The following is a 24,502-nucleotide window of genomic DNA, read 5'->3' on the forward strand; positions in this document are numbered from 1 at the left end:
ATAATATTGTTACTAACACCCTCCAAAATCATCAGGATAAATAAAATCCTCTAACATTGTCTTCTTAGTGTTAGCATGCAAGGCATTACTTTATTCTTGGTGATGAGGTGTGTGTGTTGCCAACAAAATTCCAGCCTCCAAATAAAAATTGATACAAAACTTTATAACCTATTTATACATTTTTAGCAAAGAAATCAGTGTTCATTAGTTCTAAATTACATAATTCTCTTTCATTAACTAATATTCTATCCTCTGTTGCTTATTTAGTTCTCTTTGCACATCTTAACTAGTCCATATTTTTAATAATTTTAGTATCTCTCTTTCAGGAGGGGCTTTCCAGCCCACATACTTAGTCTCTTCTTTATCTTCTAGTTTCTGAAAAATGACCTTGTGATCCATAAATTCTGCACTCCTTGTATCCAATTTCAACAATACACCTCTCTTCTCTCAGGTTTTCTTCTTTGAAGCATATCAAGTTTAATTTAACAAAACTAATTTCAGTACTTTATGCAGTTGTGTTCCCACAACAGCAGCTCATGACAACTTTGTTAAATGCTAACTGAAAGTGACTGAAGACTTAACACACTGCTCATGATTAATTAAAGCAATTAATCAAAAGTTAATTAAAACCATTAACTAAAATTATTTTAGAAGTTTTACCACTTCAAACAATTTGGAAGCCACCTAAATTTCTTACCATGAGACACCTATTTACTTAGGCTGCAACATATATAGTGCTTTAAAAATTGCATTTTAAAAATACTTAAGCACATTCTGACAGTTGATACAATTTCATAGAATTTTGTGTCCATTACCTTTAAAGATGATTTAGTTCGAGGTTCTGTTTTCTGCCTGGTGAGCTTATTTTGAATAAGCAATGACTGATCTGTACGAGCATCATAATTCCCATGTTCTGAATCATCTGTATATGTATCTTTGTCCTTTCCTACATCTGAAGGAAAACCAGAAGAAAACAATGGGCTCATTTTAGATTATAGTGGGCAGAAATAAACAGCATTATTACAGCCACAGTTGAATATTCATTTTATGTATACACTTTTTAATAACGTATTTCTTTTCCTGATAAAGCTTTATACTTGAAATGTTATCATGTTTATCTTAAGCTAGAAGTGACTGCTATTTTTTGTAGGTCTATAGAAATGGTTTTTTTATTAGCATTCAAATAAAAAAGTTGATAACCTCCTTCACAGTAATTTTAAAAAACAAAGTAATATGAATATTCAACTGCTTGACTCACAGTTGTTGAGGCTTAAGATATTCCACCAAATAGGTGGCACACCCTGGAGACCAAAGTAACATCTCATGTTTTAGATTTCAACAAGAAATGCCCAATTCCCCTACACACATGCAGATAAAGCATTTGAAAATTTGCACATTAGGATACTGCAGTAAGTGCTTCAGAAGACATTTTAATTGGTGTATACCTGGTGGTGGTGGTAGAAGATAGAAGGCCTTTCATGAAGGAAGTTTTCGTCTTGTCATTGGATTTGGTTTGAATTGCCTAAATTAAATTGCACAGCTAAAGTTTTTGTGAAAACTTAGCTGAGTGCCCTAAGAGAGCTGCAGGAAACTGAGGACCTGCCTCAGAGCTTACCCATACTGTCCATCAAAGAATCATGACAATATTTGCCCTATACACCCAGCAGGAGTAGAATGAAGGGCAATGCCTGTCCAGTGTTGGCCTGTAACATTTTAATGAATGCTGGAAAATGGCCTGTCTTGAAAAAATATGTTTAAGATTAAAAAGATGGAATAATCACTGCCACACAATATTATCTTGGACAAACTGGAAAAAGAAACATACTCAGACAAAAAATTTACCCACAAATCCTGAGTCAAGTTCCCATCTCAGCTTTTGCATCAACATGGGAAAAGTCAGGTGGACTAGGAACAGCATTTAGCTCAGTAATTCAAAACCTTAACCAGAAGCCAAGAAAAGAGTCGTGGTTGCTGTGGGAGCCACAATCTTGAATTTCATGGATTTTAAATTCGTAAAAGTTCATCTGCAATACTTAAGTATCTTTCATGAAGTTGTTAAGTTAAATTCTCTACACTAAATAGTACAGGAATTTTAAAAAAATAAAAAATTAACCACAATTATCTCACGCAGCCTAAACATTTCGCATTTCTGAGATGGAATATTAAAAGCCAGAACATTTACTGAGCACTATTTCATCTTCATTTTAGTTACTACACAATGTTTATACAAAATGTTCCCTTGATAATTTCATACTAAATGCACAGTGATTTTAGTCCTTGGGACTTTCTTCAATAACTGCAGTTTCTAAGCTTCTATGACATTTTTATATCATGTTTGACTATAAAGTAGTACTATTTCATGTCATCCTTTCCTCCATAATCTCTGTTATTTGGTTGTGTATTTCATCTTCCATGTGGGATTGCCATGATGCCAACCAAGACAGCATCCCTGGATCTTGTGTCTTGAGTTGTGCTGCTCAAGGATGTTTTTAATGTAATTTATCCCAAAAGCAATGATATGGACTATTTGATATGCAGTATAAGTATCCATCTTTTAATTAAAACATAGATCTCATTTGGCTGCAGCTCTACAAAACGTCATGAGAAAAGTTTGACTGCCTGAAGTTCTCTCTATCTCAGCACTGTGGGAAAGCTACTGTTTACTGCATTTTTATTTTCCATCATGTCTTCCCTGGCCTATGACAACCCATTTGGTTGTTACTGTCGAGATCAGCTGCCAGTGCTCTCTATTCTTGTACTTCTTGGATAAGTTCTGTTGGCAACCATCACAAGTAGTCTCCTTGACCTTGGAAAAGAAACTAGGTAGGCAAGCAGCCATAGGAATGTCCTGGGTTACAGAAGGAGAGTGCCAATGTGGGGTGTAAGCAAACTGTATATTCTACTCCCCTACACATCATTCCTGACAAAATGTTAACGATGTGCTGTTCACAGTAGATGCCCAATGCTCACCCAACCCCCCAGGCTACAACTGGGTGTTAAATAAGGTAAAAGAGCTAACTGGGAAAGGCAGGGCAATGTTTCTTTTTCTCCACACTAGTGACTCAGCCATGATAACTCCCTCCAGAGAAGCAGCAGCACAGTCCCACCCATCCTGAGGGGGTCATGTGTGTTAATGGGCCATAATGAACTGAATGGCACTGGCAGAACAGGCAGCTGCAATGACTACCAAGGACTCAAAAAAATATCCTATAGGATTACATCATTCCACTGAGAAACTCTCCACCCTGGGGGAGGTACTGAGCATTCCTGCTGGGACCTGAGCATTTATAACAGGGGACTTGGGACACTCCCAGCATCACCACTCGAGGGAGCGAGGGCTGGACCAGAACTTCCACAAGAACCACCACTTTTGACAAGACTGCAACCATCACTTCCACAGGACTGCAATCACTATTTAATTGGACTGTAGCCACCACCCTGACCCACAGGCTGACAGGCTGTACTCTGAATTTGTGGGTCAAAGCCAGATTTTCTGTATCATTTCATTTATTGTAATCTTTCTACTAAATTGTAACTTTGACCTGAAATCCCTCTCAAGGGAATTGTGTGGGGATCATTTCTCCTATGGGTTTATTTTCAAACTAGCATGAGGAAGAAAAGATCCAGTTCATACTGCTGTAGAAGCTCAGGATTTTTACACCAATTGACAGAAAGTCCTAACGAGACCTCAGCTGTTACTCACGTGCCCAGCCCAGAGGGGTTGTGGACTTTTTATACCTGGAGGTGTTCAAGGCCAGGTTGGATGGGGCTCTTAGCAATCTGGTCCAGTGCAAGGTGTCCCTGCCCATGGCAGGGGAACTGGAACTAGATCATGACTGAGGTCCTTCCCAACCCTAACCATTGTATGATTCTGTTTTCTTTGCTGCTGTTAATAAATGCCACCCCATTTGTGTTTTGCTGGGCACAGCTGAAAGACATGAGCTAGGAATGTCCCATTTGTATGTAACAGTGGATTTGCAAGCCCCTACAATTTTTTTATTGAGCATGTTTAGTTGGATTTTATTAATTTTCCTCCTTACAGAGCTTGATCTGATTCAAACTGTGTGGGTCTAATCACTAAAATATTACTCTATCAAAATATCCAGGATCAATGTTTATGTGTTGAAATACATCAGCTGAGCAGATGTGCTGTATTTAGCTTCTAGTTAATCTACACTGCAGTTAATAATTCAGTAAGGCAAAAAACCTTTAGCCAATGTAAAAATATTATAAAATCAGAAAAAAGGGTAATAAGTGTTAGCAAAGCACTTTTCCATTTCTCCTCTACTGCAGGACCAAAAATAAAAATTAAAAAAAAAATCTGACCTGTTGGGGGAGACACCTGGTTAAAAACCTCCCTACATTAATGCCCAAATAAATGGAATATCTTGAGTTACCTTAAAATTTTTGAGATTGTGCAAAACCTCAAGAAATATAAAGAATAAAGGAAAAGAGAGATGGAGAAGCATAACTGGTGGAAAAAATAAAAAAATTTGCTGCAGTGGGGACTTGGAAATAGAGGATAGAAGTCATGTGTGTTCATGCCTATATCCTCAAACCAACAAGGACATCAAAAGGACATTTGCCTTCATTCTTAACCACTCTCATATTTTAGTTTTGAGCACCTTGCAGAATTTTTTTTTTTATGTCTGCTGTGGTGGATTGACCCTAGCTGGATGCCAGGTACCAACCAAAGACATCCTGTCACTCCACACCTCAGCAGAACTGGGAAGAGACAAATACAACAGGCTCCTGAGCAGGGGTAAGGACAATGAGAGATCAGTCCCTATTTATCCCTATAGTCCCTATGGTCAAAAGACATTCTTTGAGGAAAACTCAATTTTTTACCAGTAAGTTCAGAGGAGAGTAATGACAAATGAAGCTAAACTTTCCCACTAGCCCTCTTCCTGGACTTAAATTTACTCTTGAGTTCTTGATCTCCTCTTGCAGGAGCAGCACAGGAGGATGGGAAATGGGAGTTGTGGTCAATCCATCACACACTGTGCTTCTCCTTCCTCCTTAAGGGGGAACTCCTCACAGTCTTCACCTGCTCCAGCATGAGGTTCCTCCATTGAGAACAGTCCTCCATAAACTGCTCCAACATGAGTCCTTCTCAGAGGCTGCAGCCCTTCATGAACTGCTTCAGTGTGGGTTCTTTACATGGGGTACAGTCCCTCAGGAAAAGACTGCCCTAATATAGGATCGCAAGTCCTGCCAGCAAACCTGCTTGGGCTCCTCTCTCCACAGGTCCTGTCATGAACCTACTCTACCATGGGCTTCCCACAGGCTTGAGGCTGTAACCTGTTCCACCATGGGGTCCTCCATGAGCTCCTGGTGCCTCTCTGCTCCACCATGGACCTCCATGGGCTGCAGGGGCACAGCCTACCTCAGCATGGTCTTGCAAGATAATCTCTGTTCCAGTTGAAGTCACCATTGTGTATTTTTTTTCTCCCTTCTTCAAACAATTATTCCAGAGGCACTTCACTGTCACTGATGAGTTCAGCCTTGCCAAGAAGTAGGTCTGTCTTGGAGACAGCTGCCATTGACTCTACTAGACACAGGAGAAGCTTCTAGAAGCTCCTCATAGAAGCCACCCCTGTAGCCTCACCCAGCTATCTAACGCTTACCACACAAACCCAATACACTGTTCAGGTAAAATATTCTCACTGAAGCAAACACTATGTGCATGATCCCTTTATGACCTCTTTATGAGAGTTTTCAGAGTATCTACTAACAGGAGAAAGATTTAAACATCAATCTTTTTACAAAATCTTACATTTAAAAGACTATGTGCTTGCAGTACTGCAATACAAAGCAACTATAGTACATTTTTAAATTAGTACAGCCAACTAATAGCATCTTGCTGATGTATTAAAAAGGCTGAATTGCAAATAAGGAGAAGGCTATAAATCAGAGACAAGGGTTCTAAGCTTCTAATTCTACATGTAGAGTCCAAATCTAATCTCAATAAAGTCAGTGGGAATTTCAGTATTCAATTCAGTATGTCAAAGATTTCATTTAATTAAGTACAAACTTAAAGCAGATACACCCATATAATTGTTAAAACAACAGAACATGTAACTAAATAATGTCACCTGAGATCCACAATCAAGTATAAAGTGATTTGAAAAAGATTCAAGCATTAAGCAGATAACAGATCTCTTCATCCTAGCAGTTGCTTTGTTTTGCTGTCTTGTTATAAATAGACAGGATGAATAATTTCAGTCTTCAAACATCACAAAAGCCTATCAACACTTTCTGTCATATAATTTGGCGACACTTAATGCATGACAGTAAGATTTGCCCTATAAGGTTACTTACATGATAAAACATTCAAGACAATTTCATTTCTGGAATTCCTTTACACAAAAATGCATAAGTATTTACTTTATAAATAGATAACTAACTCCACATTTTGAATTTTTCTTTTTGTGTCTTCTTAACTGCTTGGTTAGGGCCAAGAGTGCATTTTAATATTATGACAGGGAATCATTTGTCCTGATTTCTCTATAATATGTAATAATCCAGTGATAAATTTTATATATACACAGTAGTGTATGGTAGCAAATCTTTTTCAATTGAAATGTGGCATAGTTATGGAAAGGAAAATTAATATAAAAATTCTTAAATAGTTTCTGTTTCACAAACTTTGATATGATGACTCTACTCAATCCTTCGAGCTTTTACACATTTAAGGATAGGCTTTGCAAAGCTTTAGTAAGAAAGAGATTATTGGTCAAGTAAATAATCCCCTTTTGTCCTAATTTACATTCTAGAAAAAAACAAGTAATCTGGGGAAGAACATCAGATAAATCAGAAAATCTAGAAATCTAGATAAATTACATGTTGATGGATTTAGGTCCTATTTTATTTTGCTGTGCACCTGGAATACCGTACTGTTCAGATAACATAGAAAGGTTTTCATCTACCTGTGCATTTATATTCAGATATGAAAAACTATCATAACAGGCAAACACAGACTTTTCTTAATCTACAATTTCTTACAGACTTCCAGACAGTGGTAACTGTTACACAGAATATTTCTAATTTCTTAAAAAGGGAGCCAGTCATATATTATTGCTCTTTAGAGGAGCTAAAATGGTGTACAAAACTGGTGGAGCCAGATTAAATGCCTAAAACACATCAAAATTTTGAACTGCAACAATAAGTCCAAAACCTAATCCTTATTATGTTCCAATGAGCGCTGAATAGATGACATAGCTTCTTCATCCATACATCCATCCAGCTCTCCAGGTGTCAACCAGCTCTAATATGGACAGAGCTTGACACCTCTGGGTGTAGGACAAACTGTTCTAATGCAGCTTTTTGGCCATCTCACTCCACAATCAGAAGAGATGCCCTTATTTATGCAGGCACTGCCCACAAACTTGCAAAAAAATTATTCTAGAAGGCATAATGGAAACATCACATTTCTGTTGAAGCAGAAATTGAACCTGGTTTTCTCAAATCCTTTTCTGTGATCTTTCAGTCCCTCTTTTTTATGTAAACATTGTATATATTGCACAGGTTATATGTATATATACATATATATTTGTCCATTTCAATTTATCATAACATCACAAAATTGACTTACAAACACTTCTATAATTGAGCACTGACAAAAAGTTTTTATCATGCGGTTATCATGATTCTTTGTTGGATTGTTAGTTTTGGTTCAGCTCTTCATTTGTCACCTCACTCTATTGCAGCATGGTACATAAATACGGAGTTTTTTTATATATAAACTTTGTAGTAATTGGATTCATGATACATTCAGAATACAAGGTATCTGTCACAGCAAAATTGTTAATTAGCTTGGAAGGATTTCATGTCCTGCTAAGACAGATGAGTTATTATGCACAAATCCTCATAACTCACGTAAGCTCGGGGAAGAAAACAGAATTGAAAAAGGAATAAATTATTTAGTGATGTTTTACTTGCTACTGAGTGTTATTTTTGTTCTTATTTCAACCCAGTAATTTCCACCTTCTTTGTCTCCCATCAGAGGTGGGAGGGGAGTGGGTGAGTCAGGAAGAGGGGCTTTCCAGTATGTCAGAAACCTCAAAGTTCATGTTATGTTACAGAAGCTCAATGCCTATCATTTTGGTTGAAATTATTGATTCCTCAAACTAAAAACACCACTTAACACCTAAAACTGACAGAGGAAAAAATAACATAAATCCATAATGTCCTTGATCCCATTTACCTGTGTAATTAACAAAGACATAACATATTATCTTTTTACTTCATAAATCCATTAACATCATTAACTAAACTTGTTCAACAGATTTATGGCCTCATCTATAGGCAACTGAAATAAAAGAGAAGCTATCCACTGAAGTCCTTTATTTAATGCCTCTTAATCTCCCTCACATAAGATAATTTTGTCCACAAACAATTCAGAAAGAGGAGAATACCATTTGGCCTACATTTCTAAAACACTGCCTAATTAAAAATTTACCACATTCACTTAATTCAGCTTTCTTCCATGTTCCCAGGAGGGCAGTTTGAAAATGTTCACTAAGATGATGATACCCATTAATCAGCCTGCTTTTGAAACTCCATTAAACTGCCAGAGTACCTACAAAAGCATTGTTTTAACCCAACTGGTGATTCAAGTTGAAGCTGCAATATTCCTTTTTCAGGTTTATTTTTGACTTCCCCTCCCCACCTACATCCACATTCAGGATAAAATTGAAAATTTTAGACTTGGAGACAAATTCTTACCCACATAAACACAATACTAAAGCAGCAACAAACTGTTTTTTGAAGGTCCACAGGCCATTTTGTGACATGCACCTTTTAACTGTCCCTTATTTCTCTTCACAAATCTAACTGATAATGCTGATATAAAAATAAGGTACTTCTTACTACTGACCTCTGGGATTTATTTTTAAATACAGTTTTCTTTCTTGCTTGTAACTAAATAAGCTAATCAGTTACATTTCTATAAATACAGCATAACTTCACAGATTTCACTTATCTAATTTGGGATAGACTCAAGATAGGCAAATTCATTAATCAGGTAAGTATAGGGCAACTATTTAAATATTTTTTATTTTTCTTTCACGAGTATAGCTGTAGTCAGAAGAGAAGAAACATCCATACCAATGTTTAATACAATTCTGAACTGAAAAGAATCAATTTATCTTTTCCACAGTTCCTGAGCCCTCCATGTATCTTTTCAGGATAAAACTAAGTAATGTGAATGACAAACAGAATCGTTTACTATGAGAAAGCAGAAAGAATTACTGCTGACATATATAAATGCACAACAATATCAGCACGTGTATGTGTAAGAAATTCAGAGAAAAACAGAGCAGGATATTAAAAAAAAAAAAAAAACTAAAGAAGGAAATTATAACAGTAAAATTTTCTAGTATCCATGTTTGCCACCCAATTACACTAGGAAAGTGCAGCAGCTTTAACTGGAACCTTATTAAGATATGATTTTCTTATATAATTTTCATGCAAAATTTTTGGTCTGTGTCATGATTTTGGAATATCTGGTTTTGCAGAAGTATCAATTTCCAGTAGTTACCTATCCAAGAAACCTTGAGAAGCCTCCTACCTGTCATATATTTTAGGTATCAAAAAAAGTCAATGTTAAATCATGTGAGAGGTGAGCAGACCTAGATTTCTGAAAGCTTACATCTTTCATTCAGCATGAAGATATGATTTCTAGTTTGATGCTTCATTAACTGTGAGCAAAAATATCTTCCATAGTAGTTGTGCAATGTGCAGCAATATCTTTGTGTCTGCATGGGTAAAATAAATGGCATGGGAATTTCAAAACTACTTTATCTTGGAACTTGTAAATTACTGTCCATGTGTATATTTACAGATTCAATTTGCAGTCACAAGGATTGGGATTATTCTAAGAATTACTTCTTTCCTACTTATTTTGACTTAATTACAATATCAAAATGATAGTAAGGCAGTACAAATACGGCTCTTTTCTGCATTTTTTTTTCTTCCCAAATTATAATGCTTTTTATATGTAAATGCCTAAAGCAAATACACAAAATATCTAAAACCAAAACAACAATAGAACTGCAGCCACAATAACAGTGAATGACATAACTACACAAGAAAAATGAGTGAGTAATAATAACTTCAAAGGAATATCAAGTACATTGTTCAAAATGATTGGTTTATGAAAGATTGTTATGGGAAAAGGATACACTGAATGTACAACACTTCTCTATCTTTAGTCCCTACTTTTAGTCTAAAAGGTGAGACAGTATCAGGATATTTATGAAAGCACACATTTTTTAGTCACACTTAGTTTCCTCTTTCAAAAAAAATGGAACTTCAGCACAAGTATGTCCTTTCCACACTTAAATACTTAAAGAATCATTAATTTGTCATTTCAGTTATTTCAGTTCAGACAACAACTTACCTAAAAATGGATCACCATATTCTGTATTAGACAGCTTAAGCAAGTTGTTTTCCAAAGTCTCCATCACTTTATCTGGAATAAATGCAATATCTGTATCAGCATTCACATGCATTTTGTAAGCAAAAAAAAATCTTTACTGTAAAAAACTTTTTAAAGCTGTCAGGAATTCAAATAAAAAACTTTGGACTGAAATGTTGAAGAGCATTTTCTATCAATAGAAAAAAGAGCAAGATCACTTTAATGAAGACTTTCAGTCCATTCTGAGTGAAGTTTAACTCAATAAAATACCTCACTAGAACAATAATTAGTGCCTAGTGTCTACCAACATTAAGGAAAGACTTACAAAATCTATTACCAGATGAGTTTATTCTACAAAGGTTCACACACATCTGGCAATAGAGGATGGCAATAGTTGGCCACAGGGGACACACAGTGAGATTCCAACTAGACTAGTTTCCCTGATAAGGCATCTGTACATGTTAAATTAGAAATCCTAAAATAAAAGTAGTTCCTTATTCCACACAAGCTAAAATTTGGAGGGATTTTCTCCATACATTCTCATTCTTTTCATACCACTCTTCCCTGATTTCTACTGTTTGTGAATGAATGTATCTCCTCCTACGTGTTCATATATAAAGACTTTTTTTGTCAAAAGCCTAATATTTATTCTTTCTTTCTCATCTAGGACAGACTATAGAAACCTTCATACTTTTCTCCAGCATAAATGAGCAAGGCTTTCTTGCCTTATTACCACTGAGAAGGAAATAATGCCATCATTGAGAAAGATAAAAATTAGTTTGAAACTCACTTCAAACATTACAAAGATTCAGTCAAGAACCTGTTAATACGGTACTGTGTAGGTGTTTTGTGCAAAAACGTTTCTTCAACGAACTGCAGCTATCTAAATAAATCAGAGTTTACCAGTGCTGGAACGAACTCCTGAAAAAGAATCTCCTACCTCTTTCTGACACTGCATCCACTGCAGCTGCAGATGTCCCTGCACTTAAAGGCTGGGGCTGGAGCTGGGGCTGCACACGATTTGGCTGCAGAAATGATGAATGCTTGCTCAGGCTCTGAGGATGTGTTTGGCTCTGGGCGAGGCATGGCATAGATCTTCTAGAAGGTTTTAATGGGTGCTCTTTCACTGTCTCGCTCTTGCTTGTGTTCATACCTGAAATAGCCAAAAGAAAAGTAACACAATAAGCTCTACCATGTTAGGGCATGACAAAGGAAGATAGCTAACTTAATAAGCAACTCCTCAACTAACCAAAAATGTCACACTATAAGGTTTGAAGTTATTAAAAAACAACCTAATGAACTAAAATACAGATGCCAATAGTAATCCATTCTGTAAAATATTTACATTTTCCTTTCACAGCTAGAAAAATTTCCCCTCCACCATTATGTAAATAAATTAATGTTCTTAATCCTTTTACCTATTGGGTAACCTTTGTGAAAAAACATTGTAGAACAACAAACAAATGGGAAAAAAGACCCCAAACATTCCAGGGTCAGTTAGAACAAAATAGCTGTGACAATGATTTGTCTCTTAAGAGTTGTTTCTGAGAGACACAGAAATTAAGTAGCTTTCCTAAGTTTACACGGAAGAAAACACATTATTATACACCTCCTATTTCGATATAGAGCATTGACACACACAGTCCTTGTAAAAATTAATTCAACACTGAGCAAAATCAAACTCCACTAGTGTAGTTAGTCTCTTTCACTATACTTCTTCTCTGCTTGACAGAACAACTTACTTTACAGCATGTTTTTATAAATCTTAGTTTCTTAGTGATATATTTTACCTCTCTTGGCTGTGCTAGAAGTAATTAAGAAATCTAAACATTTCTCCTTCTTGGAGAGCCACGAACTTCCAAGGAACCTTCCCCATCAAAATCTGTGCCACTTGAAGGAGGACATCACACCCAGCAAGTCTCTTCCTTATGTAAACTCAATGCAAGTGTTAAAGTTTCATGTCTGCCCAGCCAAGAGCCACTGTGGCAGTCAGACCTGCACCACTTGAGCTGGGACTGAGGCCCATTCCCAGCGGGCTCCAGGGAGCTGATGGGTGCCTCTCTTTTCTGCCTGCACATCCCACACTCACACGGTCAGAAGATGATTTCCCTACCAGCACAACACCAGGTTTCCCCACAGCAGAGTCTCAGGGGTCTGGCTCCTTGAAGTAATTTAACTGTGTTGCAACAAATAACAGATCGAGCTGGGTGCCTCTGAGGAGGAGAAAAGGAAACCCTGAGGTTTTATACCCTCTCTGTCTAAGTGCTCAAAAGTCTGGGGCCAGGGCCATCGGTTCCTGCCTTGTCTCTGAGTGTCCTCTGCGTGTCACCTGCTCAGAGCTGCAGGTCCTCAGTCCCTCTGTTATGCGAAGGGACAGCAGCTCACTGCCTCTTGTCTCAGGTTCCGACAGCCAGAGCTCAATCTGCACCTGCCCTGCAGCTGCACACCCAGCTGCCTGCACTAAATGTGTTCCTCAACATCACAGTCTACAAAGAAAGTCCTTTGATTAGCAGGATATCCCCCATATTTAACTATAATAGCTAGGGTTTAAAAGGACCTTTCCTTTAAAAACTTGTGTCAAATGTACTTTGTTCTCTTATCAAGAAATGCAGAACTTTGTAAGACTGAGGACAATTCTTTCCAGTTCTGCAGCACAGCACAACTGCTCTTGGTCAGACAAATTAAGTATTTAGTACCAGGTGAAGGTAGATAGGCAAGCTTCTCTTGCCTCAGAAGGTGCCATAGGTCTTTAAATAAATAGGTGGAGAAAGAACTCTGCTTTTTAATGAAAAGCATGCTGTGTCAGCAGAGAATGCAGTGGGCACTGGGTTGGCACCCTTGCCAGTGCCTTGCTCAGAGCACAGCAATGCCACGTAACTCTGTTGTGCTACTTTGAAGATTTCTAGGGAATCTCCTTTATAGTCCTTCCTAAATGGACAAGTTTCTTAGACAAAAATCTACAGTAGTTAGACACAGCAATGGGTAATATAGAATAATATATAAAGCCATATAGTTGGTAATTGTTCTGGATGGTTTTAATGATCGATTTCTTAAGCAGGGGTAGGCTGCCAGTAACTATGGATCCCACTGCATAATTATTACTGTTGCTAAAGAGAAATGTTTCTTTTATTTATACTGGAGTCAGTATGTGTAGCAAGATGAATTACTATTACCAAAGAAATTTTTGATAATGTAAATAACACATATTGGCATGCAATTTTAACCCAAATTTAACTGATACATGTAAAAAAAAGAATATAATTATTTTATGAGGTAATGCCTCAATTCAAAAGAAAATTATTGACTTTTGCTCTGACTAAATTCCCCTGTGTCATTTCAAACAGATTCCTTAATACCATGCTGCTTCTGCTTGGAGAAAGTGAGTCACAGCAAAGTAATCTCATAGCAGATTTGCTGTTATGATAGTATGAGCCACCTTAAAATTTGGAATAGTTAATTTATACTCTGCTACTGTGCCAGAGTCCAGTTCTGTGATATGCTAGTTTTGATAGCATTTGCTGTTGCATGCAAATGCTTACCCAGCACAAACAGCATGTGGCTGACATCATCAGTTGGGTCACTAAATTGATTTAGTGAAATTATTTTCATTCCTTCCTCTCTTTTCCATTGAGTAGTTTTCTAGACTATATCTTTGCAAATAGAACTTTGTTACACAGTCCTTGCTTTTTTAGGGATCTTTTCATCTGCAACAGTAGACATGTACACCTAGAAGAAAAAACCCAATAGACTTGTTTTTCTATTACAACTCCATTTATTCATTCTTTCCCTACAAAATATTCCTCTGGCAGCTAGAATGAGCATTGAAATTATTATAGCATGAGTGTAAAAATTTCTCATGTTGGCGAAAAAGGTGATTAATGTTTATGATTTAATTAGATCCTTATTCCTTTTAGCACTTCTGCCTAGGAAAGTCTTCTTTCCAAGGGAGGCCTCTCTCAATGATTCCCTTGAAGGTAGAGAAGCCCTGCAGAGACTTGAACCAATTAGAGAGATCAGCAATCACCAACTGCATGAAATTTAACAAGGGAAAATGCTGGATCCTGTACCTGGAATAGGGCAAGCTTGGAAGTGTGGACAGACTGGGAAAGGAGCTGGGAGCGTGTGTTGATCTGTTGGAAGGTAGGAGGGCTCTGCAGAGAGACTTGGAACGTTTAGATGAATGGGCAAAGTCCAATGGGATGAAGTTTAATAAGTCCAAGTGCCAAGTCCTGCATTTTGGTCACAATAACCCCCTGCAGCACTACAGGCTGGGGATGGTGTGGCTGGACAGTGCCCAGGCAGAAAGGGACCTGGGGATAGTGGTAACAGCTGGCTGAATATGAGCCAGCAGTGTGCCCTGGTGGCCAAGAAAGCCAACAGCATCCTGGCCAGTGTCAGGAATGGTGTGGCCAGCAGGAGCAGGGAGCTCATTCTTGCCCTGTACTCGGCACTGGTGAGGCCACACCTAGAGTGCTGTGTCCAGATCTGGCCCCTCAGTTTGAGAAGGACTTTGAGACACTGGAGAGCATCCAGAGGAGGCAACAAGGCTGGCTGAGGGGCTGGGAACACAAACCCTGAGAGGAACAGCTGAGGGAGCTCGAGTTGTTTAGCCTGGAGAAAAGGAGACTCAGAGGTGACCTTATCACCCTCTACAACCTCCTAAAAGGTGGTTGTATCAGGCGGGGTTGATCTCTTTCACCAGACAGCAACCAACAGAACGAGAGGACACAGTCTCAAGTTGCACCAAGGGAAATTTACGTTGGATGTTAGGAAAAAGTTCTTCATGGAAAGAGTAATAAAATACCGGAACAGTCTGCCTGGGGAGGTGGTGGAGTCACCATCCCTGGACGTGCTTAAAAAAAGACTGGATATGGCACTCAGTGCCATGGTTTAGTCAAGGTATTAGGGCATCGGTTGGACTCAATGATCTTGCAGGTCTCTTCCAACCTAATGATTCTGTGACTCTGTGAGAGGCTAGCCCTGTGGAAAGGGACGTAGGAAAGTCCTGGTCAACAGCAAGTTGAATATGAGTCAACAGTGTGCCCTGGCAGCCTGAAGGGCCAACCGTGTCCTGGGGTGTATTAGGAGAGCATCGCCAAGCAGTCAAGGCAGGTAATCATCCCACTCCACTGTGAGCTGCAGCAGCCTCATCTTGAATCCTGTGGGCAATTTCGGGTGCTGCAATGTTAGAAAACATCCAAAGGAGGGCTATGAAGATGGTGAAGGGCCTACAGGAAGCCACACAGGAAGTCACTGAGGTCACTTGGTCTGTTCAGCCTGGGTAAGACTGAGGTGAGACGTCATTGCAGTCTACAACTTCCTTGTTAGGGGAAGAGGAGGGGCAGACAGTGATCTCTTCTTTCTGATGACCAGTGACAGGACCCAAGGGAGCAGCATGAAACTGTGTGAGGGAAGGTTTCGGTTGGATATTAGGAAAAGGTTCTTCATCCAGAGGTAGTTAGGCACAGGAATAAGATCCTCCCAAGGAAGTGGTCACAGCCTGCTAGAGTTCAAGAAATGTTGGACAGTGTCCTCAGGCACACAGTGTGATTTTTGGGGAAGGGACTGGAGTCGGACTTTGATGATCTTTATGGGTCCCTTCCCACTGAGACTATCCTATGATTTTATCTATCTACGAGTTGTAGAAAAGTTATTGCCAATTGAACATTTTGCAAATTGAACATTGCAACATTTTATACAGGCAGGTAAGTGACAGGACAAATAGTAACAGTTTTAAACTGAAAGATGAAAGATTTAGGTTAGATGTTAGGAAGAAGTTCTTTACTTTGCAGGTGATGAGACACTGGAAGAGATTGCCCAGAGGAGTTGTGGATACCCCACCCCTTGCAGCATCCAAGGTTGGATGGGTTTGAGCAGCCTGGTCTAGTGGAAGGTGTCTCTAGCCACAGCAGAGAGGCTAGAATTATGTTATCTTTAAGAAACCTTTCAACCAAAACCATTCTATGATATTTAAGGTCCAATACATGGAAATACAATTAAAAATCTATTTTGGGGTTTGTGGGGAGAATGAAGGCATTTAGCTCATGAAATCCTTAAGGAGTACTGTTATATCTTACAGACACAGAATTTGAAGAAAATTAAGGCTTCTATTACACTGGGGCCATGTGTTGGCTGCATTAAGACTTTATTCTCTCATCTCCATAAGCAAATTACTTTTAATGAAACAGATTTTAGTTTATGGATTTTAGCATCAAAATAGAAAGGAATAATTTATTTATTTATTTATTTATTTTTATTGGTCTTCAAACACTATAATGAAGTTAAATACAAAATGTTGCTTTTAATACCACATAGTAAGGCAGGATTCACACTAAATATAAAATGGTAAATTGTACACAAAACATGGGACTATCTCATGATCACTCTAAGAAACAAAATAATATGCTTTCCTGACAATATCCATGTTAGTGAAATGTACTTTAAGCATTTTTAAGTGTTTGATTTACAGAAAACAACTGATACTTTGGATCTTTATTGACAAAGTGGGAGAAATACCATTGTAAAGAAAGGAACACTTCAAAGAAACAGAGTGGTGCTTTTTGCCAAGGGGGTGCTATCTATCATAAAAAGCATAATCAAGAAAAGTAAATAGCTTTGAATATTGATTTCATTCTAAAGATTTGTGCAATACCTTTTATAAAGTTTATCTCCATTAATGTCTTGTCTTACATAAAACAAAGTCTAATTTTAACAAAATAAAATTGGTACCTGGCTAATCAATAATACTTTCATGCAAATAAAGTAAAATATTTGAACATGGAAATTAGAACATGGGAATTAGAAGACTTCAGAAGGTTGCTGACCAGTCTGGAAGATCTAAAAAGCTGCTGTAAACATATCTGCCAGAAAGTATTGGAAAACCAACAAAATATTCTGTTTTCTCCCCTGAACCAAACAATATATTAAATCTCTGGAAGGCTATATATCCTCATCGAAGCAGTCTATTCCCCAGGCCTCATTCTCAGAAATCTTCAGGAAATGCTTTCTCACAGCAGCCTCAGGAGACTGGTACTGGTACAATTGAGTTGATTCAGCACCATAATGAGGTTACAGAAAAGGAAGAAAGCACAATATCGCCTTTTAATAGACCAAGCTAGACCTTAAATGCACCAAGTATAAAATGAATAGACATCAAGGGTTTTGATCTAGGTCATAATATTTATTTGTTAGCCAAACAAAAGAGGAAACAAATCGAGTGAACAGCTCAAAAAGACATAAAACTCAGGATGGCAGGGGTTTCTTTGATTTGTACATCCAAGTGACTTAATTCCCTTTTCACCTCAGATTAAAGGTGTGATAGCAAACAGCTGCTCTATGGGAAAGATCTGTTGTGAAATGTCTTTATTCACATTCTGTATTCTGTCATGGTTGATCAGATTAGAAGTCAACAAGTTAGAAGCGGGTGACCTAATTCTGATTATAACTGATGCAACAATGAATGCAATCAGGTAAGACAAGAGGCAATTAGCAAGCTGTGTTATTTTGTGCACTTAACTAAGAAGTCAATAGGAATATGAAGACAATGTTCTCATTTTGCTATGCTTTCTGCACATATCTTTGCAGAACAAGATAGAAAACCTTTGTAAGGTCTACATTTGGTAAATAGGATAACTGAATATTGAACAGAGCAAATCAGAGCTTAAAACACAATATTCCTCAAACTTGAGTGCAAATCTACCTGGAATTTAGTTCCTTAAGAGAACGGGATGACAAAACAAGCAACTTGCAGATTACTTCAATTTGTATTTCAATTCCAGAAACTGATTCAAAATTAGGAATGGCTCCTTAACTAGGTACACATCATGTGCATTGTGCTGCTTGAGGTCTTGCTTAGGCAAGTGCTTAGGCATTTATCTACTTACAAAAAAAGAAGTCACTTATTTTGGTCACTGCATTTTCAGTCATAACGAATACTGTTCCGTGTATTTCCAGTCAAATCTGAAAAAATACCCCTAATCCTCCTCCCTCTCCTCCAACCCTGACCCCAGGTTTCATTTACAGAGACAGACCTAGTTGTGGTTTATAACAAATACCAAGCTCTTGGTCCTGTTAATCAATTCCAGTAAGGTTGACTATATTCAGCTGAAAATGATGCTGGCAAAACTTCAGTGGAGAACTGCAGGTAGGCAGAAGGTACTCAGGACAATGCCTTGGCTAAGGCTTACAGTATTTCCATGGAAAAAGTGCTGCAGAAAAACTGATTAAAAAAATGAATTCATGCCAGAAGGTATTTTTTGGGGGGATAATATACTGCTATGAATTGTATCTGAGTATACTGAAGAATTGATGTCCTCAGAAAAATCTCCCATTATCTTTTGAGTAGAATTAGTACATATTTCATAGATGAAAGTGTGTAATGAAAGAGATGGTAGAAAAAATGAGAATATTATAAGCATTGAAAACAAATTTTTAAACAATAATAAAAAAGTTTAATATTTTTGGTGATAAATAAAAATATCCTCTGTGTACATTTTCACATTTATCAAAAATAATAGGATGATGAAATATCTCAGAATTCAGATAGATTATTGTGCTTTGTGAAGAATGGATAGTCCTTCTGCAGAAAGTGGAGTCCTGTAACAACTTTCAAAGCTGAGCAGTGTAGTGTTGCTTGTGGCCAGGCAGGTTATGATATATGCATAAAACACTGTAGTGTAAAATAAATTATGCATTTTTAAATGCAAGTTTAAACAAAACTATTTCAATGGTTGAAAATACTTAAACACATACAGACTTACTGAAGGAAACATACAATATGTTAATGTTATGTAAGACAGTACTTTATTATAATTGCTGAAATTAATGTGAAAAAAAACATTCTTAAGTTTTGTCAATGTAGGTCTCTCACTGAAGAGGTAAAAACAGTGCAAAATAAAAAACACACAACCTAAAGAGCAAAATCAAAGTAAATAAAATGAGATAATCAGAAGAAAGCATCTAATAGCATTAGAATACTGTTTAGAATGAAGTCTGTTTTTTTTTAAAAAGTTAGTAAGACAAACACTAGTGAGCAAGAAATCTGGAGAGGTGTAGCTGCCTTTCTTCCTTCTCCAAAGTAGCCATTCCATTCCAAGTGGAACTCCTCATAAAGAAAAAAAATCAGGGGGAAAAAAAAGCACAATTAAAAAAAAAAAACACAATCAAAACAAACAACAAAAAAAAAACCACCCCAAAATCACAAGAAAGAATAAACCCACAGGACTAAAGAAAATCTCCAAGCCAGTATGGCAATATCTTACTGAAAAAGTATAACAAAGTATAAATACAAGGTAAAAGAGAATACAAATAATCAACCCCATAGTTCATAGTTCTGACATAATGTGTACTGTAAAGTTGTGAATCAATCCCTTTTTCCTGCCAAATATCTAAACCATCATCCTTTTAATTTTTTCTTTTTTTGTAAATTCTAACTCCAGAAATAATACTAATTAACCTAAGCTATTACCTCAGTTATAAACGACTTATTATGATCTCAACTTTTCTTTTCACCAACTCTTCTGCCAGCAAATGAGAGAAAGGTGAAATTTATTATTATAAGAAAAAAAATCAGGGAAGTTTTAACTTTTGTACAGTGTTTTAACTTTTGCACAGGGTAATGAAAGATCTTACACACACACACACCTGTTATTTTTACATTGTGTACTGCAGTATAGGTTTTCATCAAGAACATTATATAAATACCTAGACTGTAACAGGTATACATTTAAAAAAGTGCATACACAGTAATTGCTTCTAATTTCATGCCCATGTTTATATTCAGGCAGCAGAGAGGAGCCAAGTGGGGCAGGACCAAGCAGAGTCAAACCAGAGCTGCGTGAAGCTGGGCAGAGCAGGGGGTCAAGCCAAGCTCAGCTGAATATTGCCAACCACAGCCAAGTCCAGCAGAGTGGAGTGCTCTGGGATGAGCAGCACAGTGTAACACACTGCCCTTTTCCAGCATTCATCCATCGTTGTTTTTCACTGTCTTGGGCTCAGAGAAGTGAAATGCTGGTTTGCAGAGTGTTCACCCTCTGGCCTTTGTTTTGAGGAGGCCAGAAGGTGCACTAGCTGCAGAAACATCCGCTGTCTTGTCTCTGGCTCAGCCAATATGTGAAGCCGAGATGCTGAGCACCTTTTGTCTGTAAATCAATCTCTCTTTCGTATACTTTAGTTATTAATATTGTTGCTGCTACTGTTTGTTTCTTTGGAGTCAGAGGCACATAGTGTGTTATCTCTGATACCTGGCTCTGACATCCAAGAAAGCACTGAATTTCATATAACACCCTGAAAACAGCTGTTAAACAGAAAAATTAGGAGTGTGAGTGTGTAAATTAGAGTTTTCTTAAGTCACTGGGTGAAAAAGTTAGAGTTTAAACTAGTTTAGAGAACAAAAGACAAGATGAAGGATCTAAGGTGTTGTCACTTCTTTCTTTCTTCTTCATCTTCTTCTAGAGGTTTTTGGGTAGTAGTAAGTGATTGGATAGAGAATGCCACAGTGCAGCACACAGGTGTTGGGTCATTGGGTCACTAAGAAAAATAATTTACTTAGCATTTGTTAACTGGATAAACAGACACATAAAAAAACCTTGAAAAAGTTCTTTGTTAGCCATTTTGCACCTTTCTATCTTAGTACATGTAGCTCCTTGTACCCTGTATATATGTAATATAGATAAAAGAAGAATAAACAACCAAGTCTGAACAAGAGAAAACTTCTCTCTCATCAGTCTCAGCCCAAGGGGAATAAAAGAACCCAGCCACAAGTGTCTCATCAGGACATTTCTTCTCCCATTGCTGTCTATTTTCAGTAAAGTACAATCTCAACCCCCAGTCCCTGCTTTGGTCCCTATCTCACTAGAGGGGCTAGAGGGAAAGGAAATGCTTTGTTTGCTGTTTAATTCCTAGTGGTTTTAAACCACTACAAGCCCACAAGCACCTTGGTTTCAATTCAACACACATGTCCTAGTTTCCCTGTACCTTGAATGTTAAGCTAAAATAATGGGTTTTGTTGTTTGTTTTTGTTAAGTTGCCTTCAGTAAAGATCTTCTCCAGCCTCTGGTACTCAAAACTACAAAAACAAACAAACAAACAAACAAATAAATAAATAAATAAAAAACCAACCACTATTCAATAGTATTAGTAAAAATAAAAAAGACTGGTGAAAATGGAGGAACCTGTCCCTGCTGATATGCTCACATGGTATTTTTAAGAGTGTGATAAAAGAACCAAAGCCATTCTTGCAGATGGCCTAGTTTTTATAACAGTTCCACTAGAATTCACAGACTTGCTGGCTTTATCTCAGCAACCAAAACTGTGCTCGAGGCTTTAATTCTTTCAGAAGGAAATTATGAACCAACCTCTCAGAACTTAATGATACGACAGAAATTCAGCACCTGGAGAGGTTTGCTCTTTCTTCATTTTGTTGGTGCTTCCAGAGCTGAGGATGAGCCAATCTTCCCATTGCTTAACTTACTGGTTCTCTTCCACTTTCAGTGTGTTTACTGCTAAATTCTGACATAAAATAATTCATAATCATAATCAAATTTTAATGCTACATTTTATATGAGGCTGTAATGGCTCAGCATGTTGAGTCCTTTAAGAATCCTTGAGTACTTATCTATAAAAGGGATACTAATGGCTTCTAAACTTTTCCTTCAGACTTTAAATATGTATTTATATGGTCATATGCATTTCAAAATGCTACTAAATACTGCTAAGATAGTGAATACATAACACAAAGTACACAAAATGTATGTAGAGCTGATACCAAGAACCACCATGATTTATAAGGTGATGCAAGAAAAACATTTCAAGTGCATGAAGAGTAAAGGAAATAATTTTGAATCTGTTACAGGAGAACAAAAGCAGTAAATCATACTGAAATCCTCTTACTATTTTCAACAAATGCAAAAGATGAACTTACATAAGATGAACTTACATTTCCCATTAGTTATGTGCAGATATGTGAAGATAAGAGTTCAAAATCAGAGAAACTAGGTTTCCTGCATGTCTGTCACTAGCTTGACAGTCTCTGATGAATGGGGAAATTTCACAGTCCTCCCGTATGAAAAACTGATTGAAAGCCTACATCCACTGAGAAGTATTTACCAGGGAAAAATAAAGGTCACTGTGTATTTAGCTGTGTGCTCAGTAAGGATTAAACTCTCAGTCATTCTATTCTGTTCTTATCTGTGTATAGGAAGGCCTAGCTCATAGCACTACTGAAATACAATTCTGCTCTCACATTCATATAGTACATCTTTTTTGATGTTTAAGGTACATATAGTCAAAAGCATCTATTCTGCCTTCAGAAATTTTGGTTACTATTATTGTAACAGAGGATGATTGAATTCAGCTCTGACTGGAATTAAAAATCTTCAAACTTAGATACATAATAAATGATTTATTGTGAGATAATTTAGAATGTAAGTCTGACTGGTTGATGCTGGCCAAAACTTTAAAAGGTATAGAGAAAAAAAGATTTATTAACTGAATTAAAAGATGATAATAAGAACTAAAATAAACCTTTAGAACACCTTTCTCCCCACCTCAGCCTTTCTTTCCTTCCCACCGATAGTGCAGGGAGACAAAATATGTGATTTTTAGCCAGTTTGCCACTTTTAAGATCGTTCTTCAGTTCACTTAAGGAGAGGAGACTCTTTTGCTATGTCATGGGGTGTTTCCTATGGGAAACAGTTCTCTGTGAACTTTTTCAAGGTGGTTTTAATTTTCACGGCTGACAGCCCACAAGGAACCTGCTTGCAATGTGAAGTCTCTCCCAAGGCTTGCAGTTTTCCCACAACTGCTCTTCGTGGGCCATCAGTTGTGGGGCACAGTTTCTAAGGATGAGCTGTTCCAGTATAAATGCAAGGGTCCTCCTCTTCTATTCCTGAAAGCAAGGGTTCTCTCTCTCTCTGTTCAAGCCTCTCACCAGATTACAGCTTTTCAGCATCCACATGCTCCAGTATGAGTGCCTTTTTCTCATGGGCTGTGGGTGATTGCTGCATCCCCCAAAGCACTTCATGAATTACAGGGAAACAGTTTGTTGTATTATAGTCCTCACCACAGCTTGCAGAAGAATCTCAGCTCTGTTGCTTGGAGCACCTCGTCCTCCTGCTCCTTTTGCACCAACCTTACTATCTCCATATTGTTCCCACATGTCCTCGCTTTTCCTTTTCTCTGACTCGTGAGAGAATTGGTGTTCGTAGATTTGTTTGTTCTCAAGTTCTATCAACTGAAACAGTTTTCATAGAGCTCTACAGTGCTGAAATATTGATCTTGTCTAGGTTCCACAACTGGGGAAGTCACTGGCCGTGCTTTTCTCTCTGTTGGTCACACAGTCTTTGCTGGAACTGCACAAGCCGTGCCAGCTGCCGGATCCACTCTGTGTCTTTTCCTCATACGGGACACTGAAAAAAGAAAAGCTGCTGCCACCCCTTTTGCCTTTCTGTCCGCAGCATGGCTGGTTAAAAGTGGCTAAGCAAACAAAGTCCACTGCGATCCATGCCGAAACAGCCACGGCCACGTGGCACCAGCCTGGCCACAGGGCGATGCTGGGATGGCCTCTGGCAGCACGGCTTGGTAGCCACGCTGGGACAGGGTCCAGTGGCCCCTGCTGGGAAGGGGGACCCAGCCAGCCCCCCATTTCTCTGGAGAGAGCAGGGAGCGAGAGAGCATCTCACGGTGGTTTTTGTTCTTAAATATGTTCTCAGAGACGCGTTTCCAGCTTTTCTAATTGGCATAGCAGTGTGCCAGTTCTAAGAGCCAGCCAGGGGCTGGTCCAGCCAGGAACTGAGGAAGTTGCTAGCAGCTTATCACAGAGAATCACTTCTGTGACCGATTTTTTCCCTCTTCACCAAAAATCAATTATTGAAAAACTGCACATCAAATACCATGCAGCAGGAAGGCAATCTGTAACGTCCTTTATAAAATATTTAGAAGTAATATCTGTTAAAGGTGCCTAGAGCATACGCTTAGCAACACGGTTCACGTTTGAAAAAAACAAAAATAAACAAAACAGAGAGAAATGATGGGGTATTTTTTCTCCTCATGTCCCCATGATTGCTATTACTCCTGCTTTTTAAA

At 37.9% G+C, this 24,502-nt stretch overlaps 1 protein-coding gene across 1 annotated transcript in view; it reads right to left on the bottom strand.

Annotated features, from left to right (window-relative positions):
* ANO3 (anoctamin 3) overlaps positions 1–24,502 on the bottom strand; it is a 126,275-nt gene that overhangs the window by 76,610 nt on the left and 25,163 nt on the right. Inside the window, exons 2-4 of the mRNA XM_005529077.2 lie at positions 11,361–11,573; positions 10,403–10,474; positions 816–952 (exon numbers count right to left, since the gene is read on the bottom strand). Of these exons, the coding sequence (XP_005529134.1) occupies positions 816–952; positions 10,403–10,474; positions 11,361–11,573 (422 nt within the window). The remainder of the gene's footprint in view (positions 1–815; positions 953–10,402; positions 10,475–11,360; positions 11,574–24,502) is intronic.

This window comes from Pseudopodoces humilis, chromosome 7, assembly GCF_049639895.1.
Source record: "Pseudopodoces humilis isolate 2021_Gansu_Grassland_sample_001 chromosome 7, ASM4963989v1, whole genome shotgun sequence".
NCBI lineage: Eukaryota > Metazoa > Chordata > Aves > Passeriformes > Paridae > Pseudopodoces > Pseudopodoces humilis.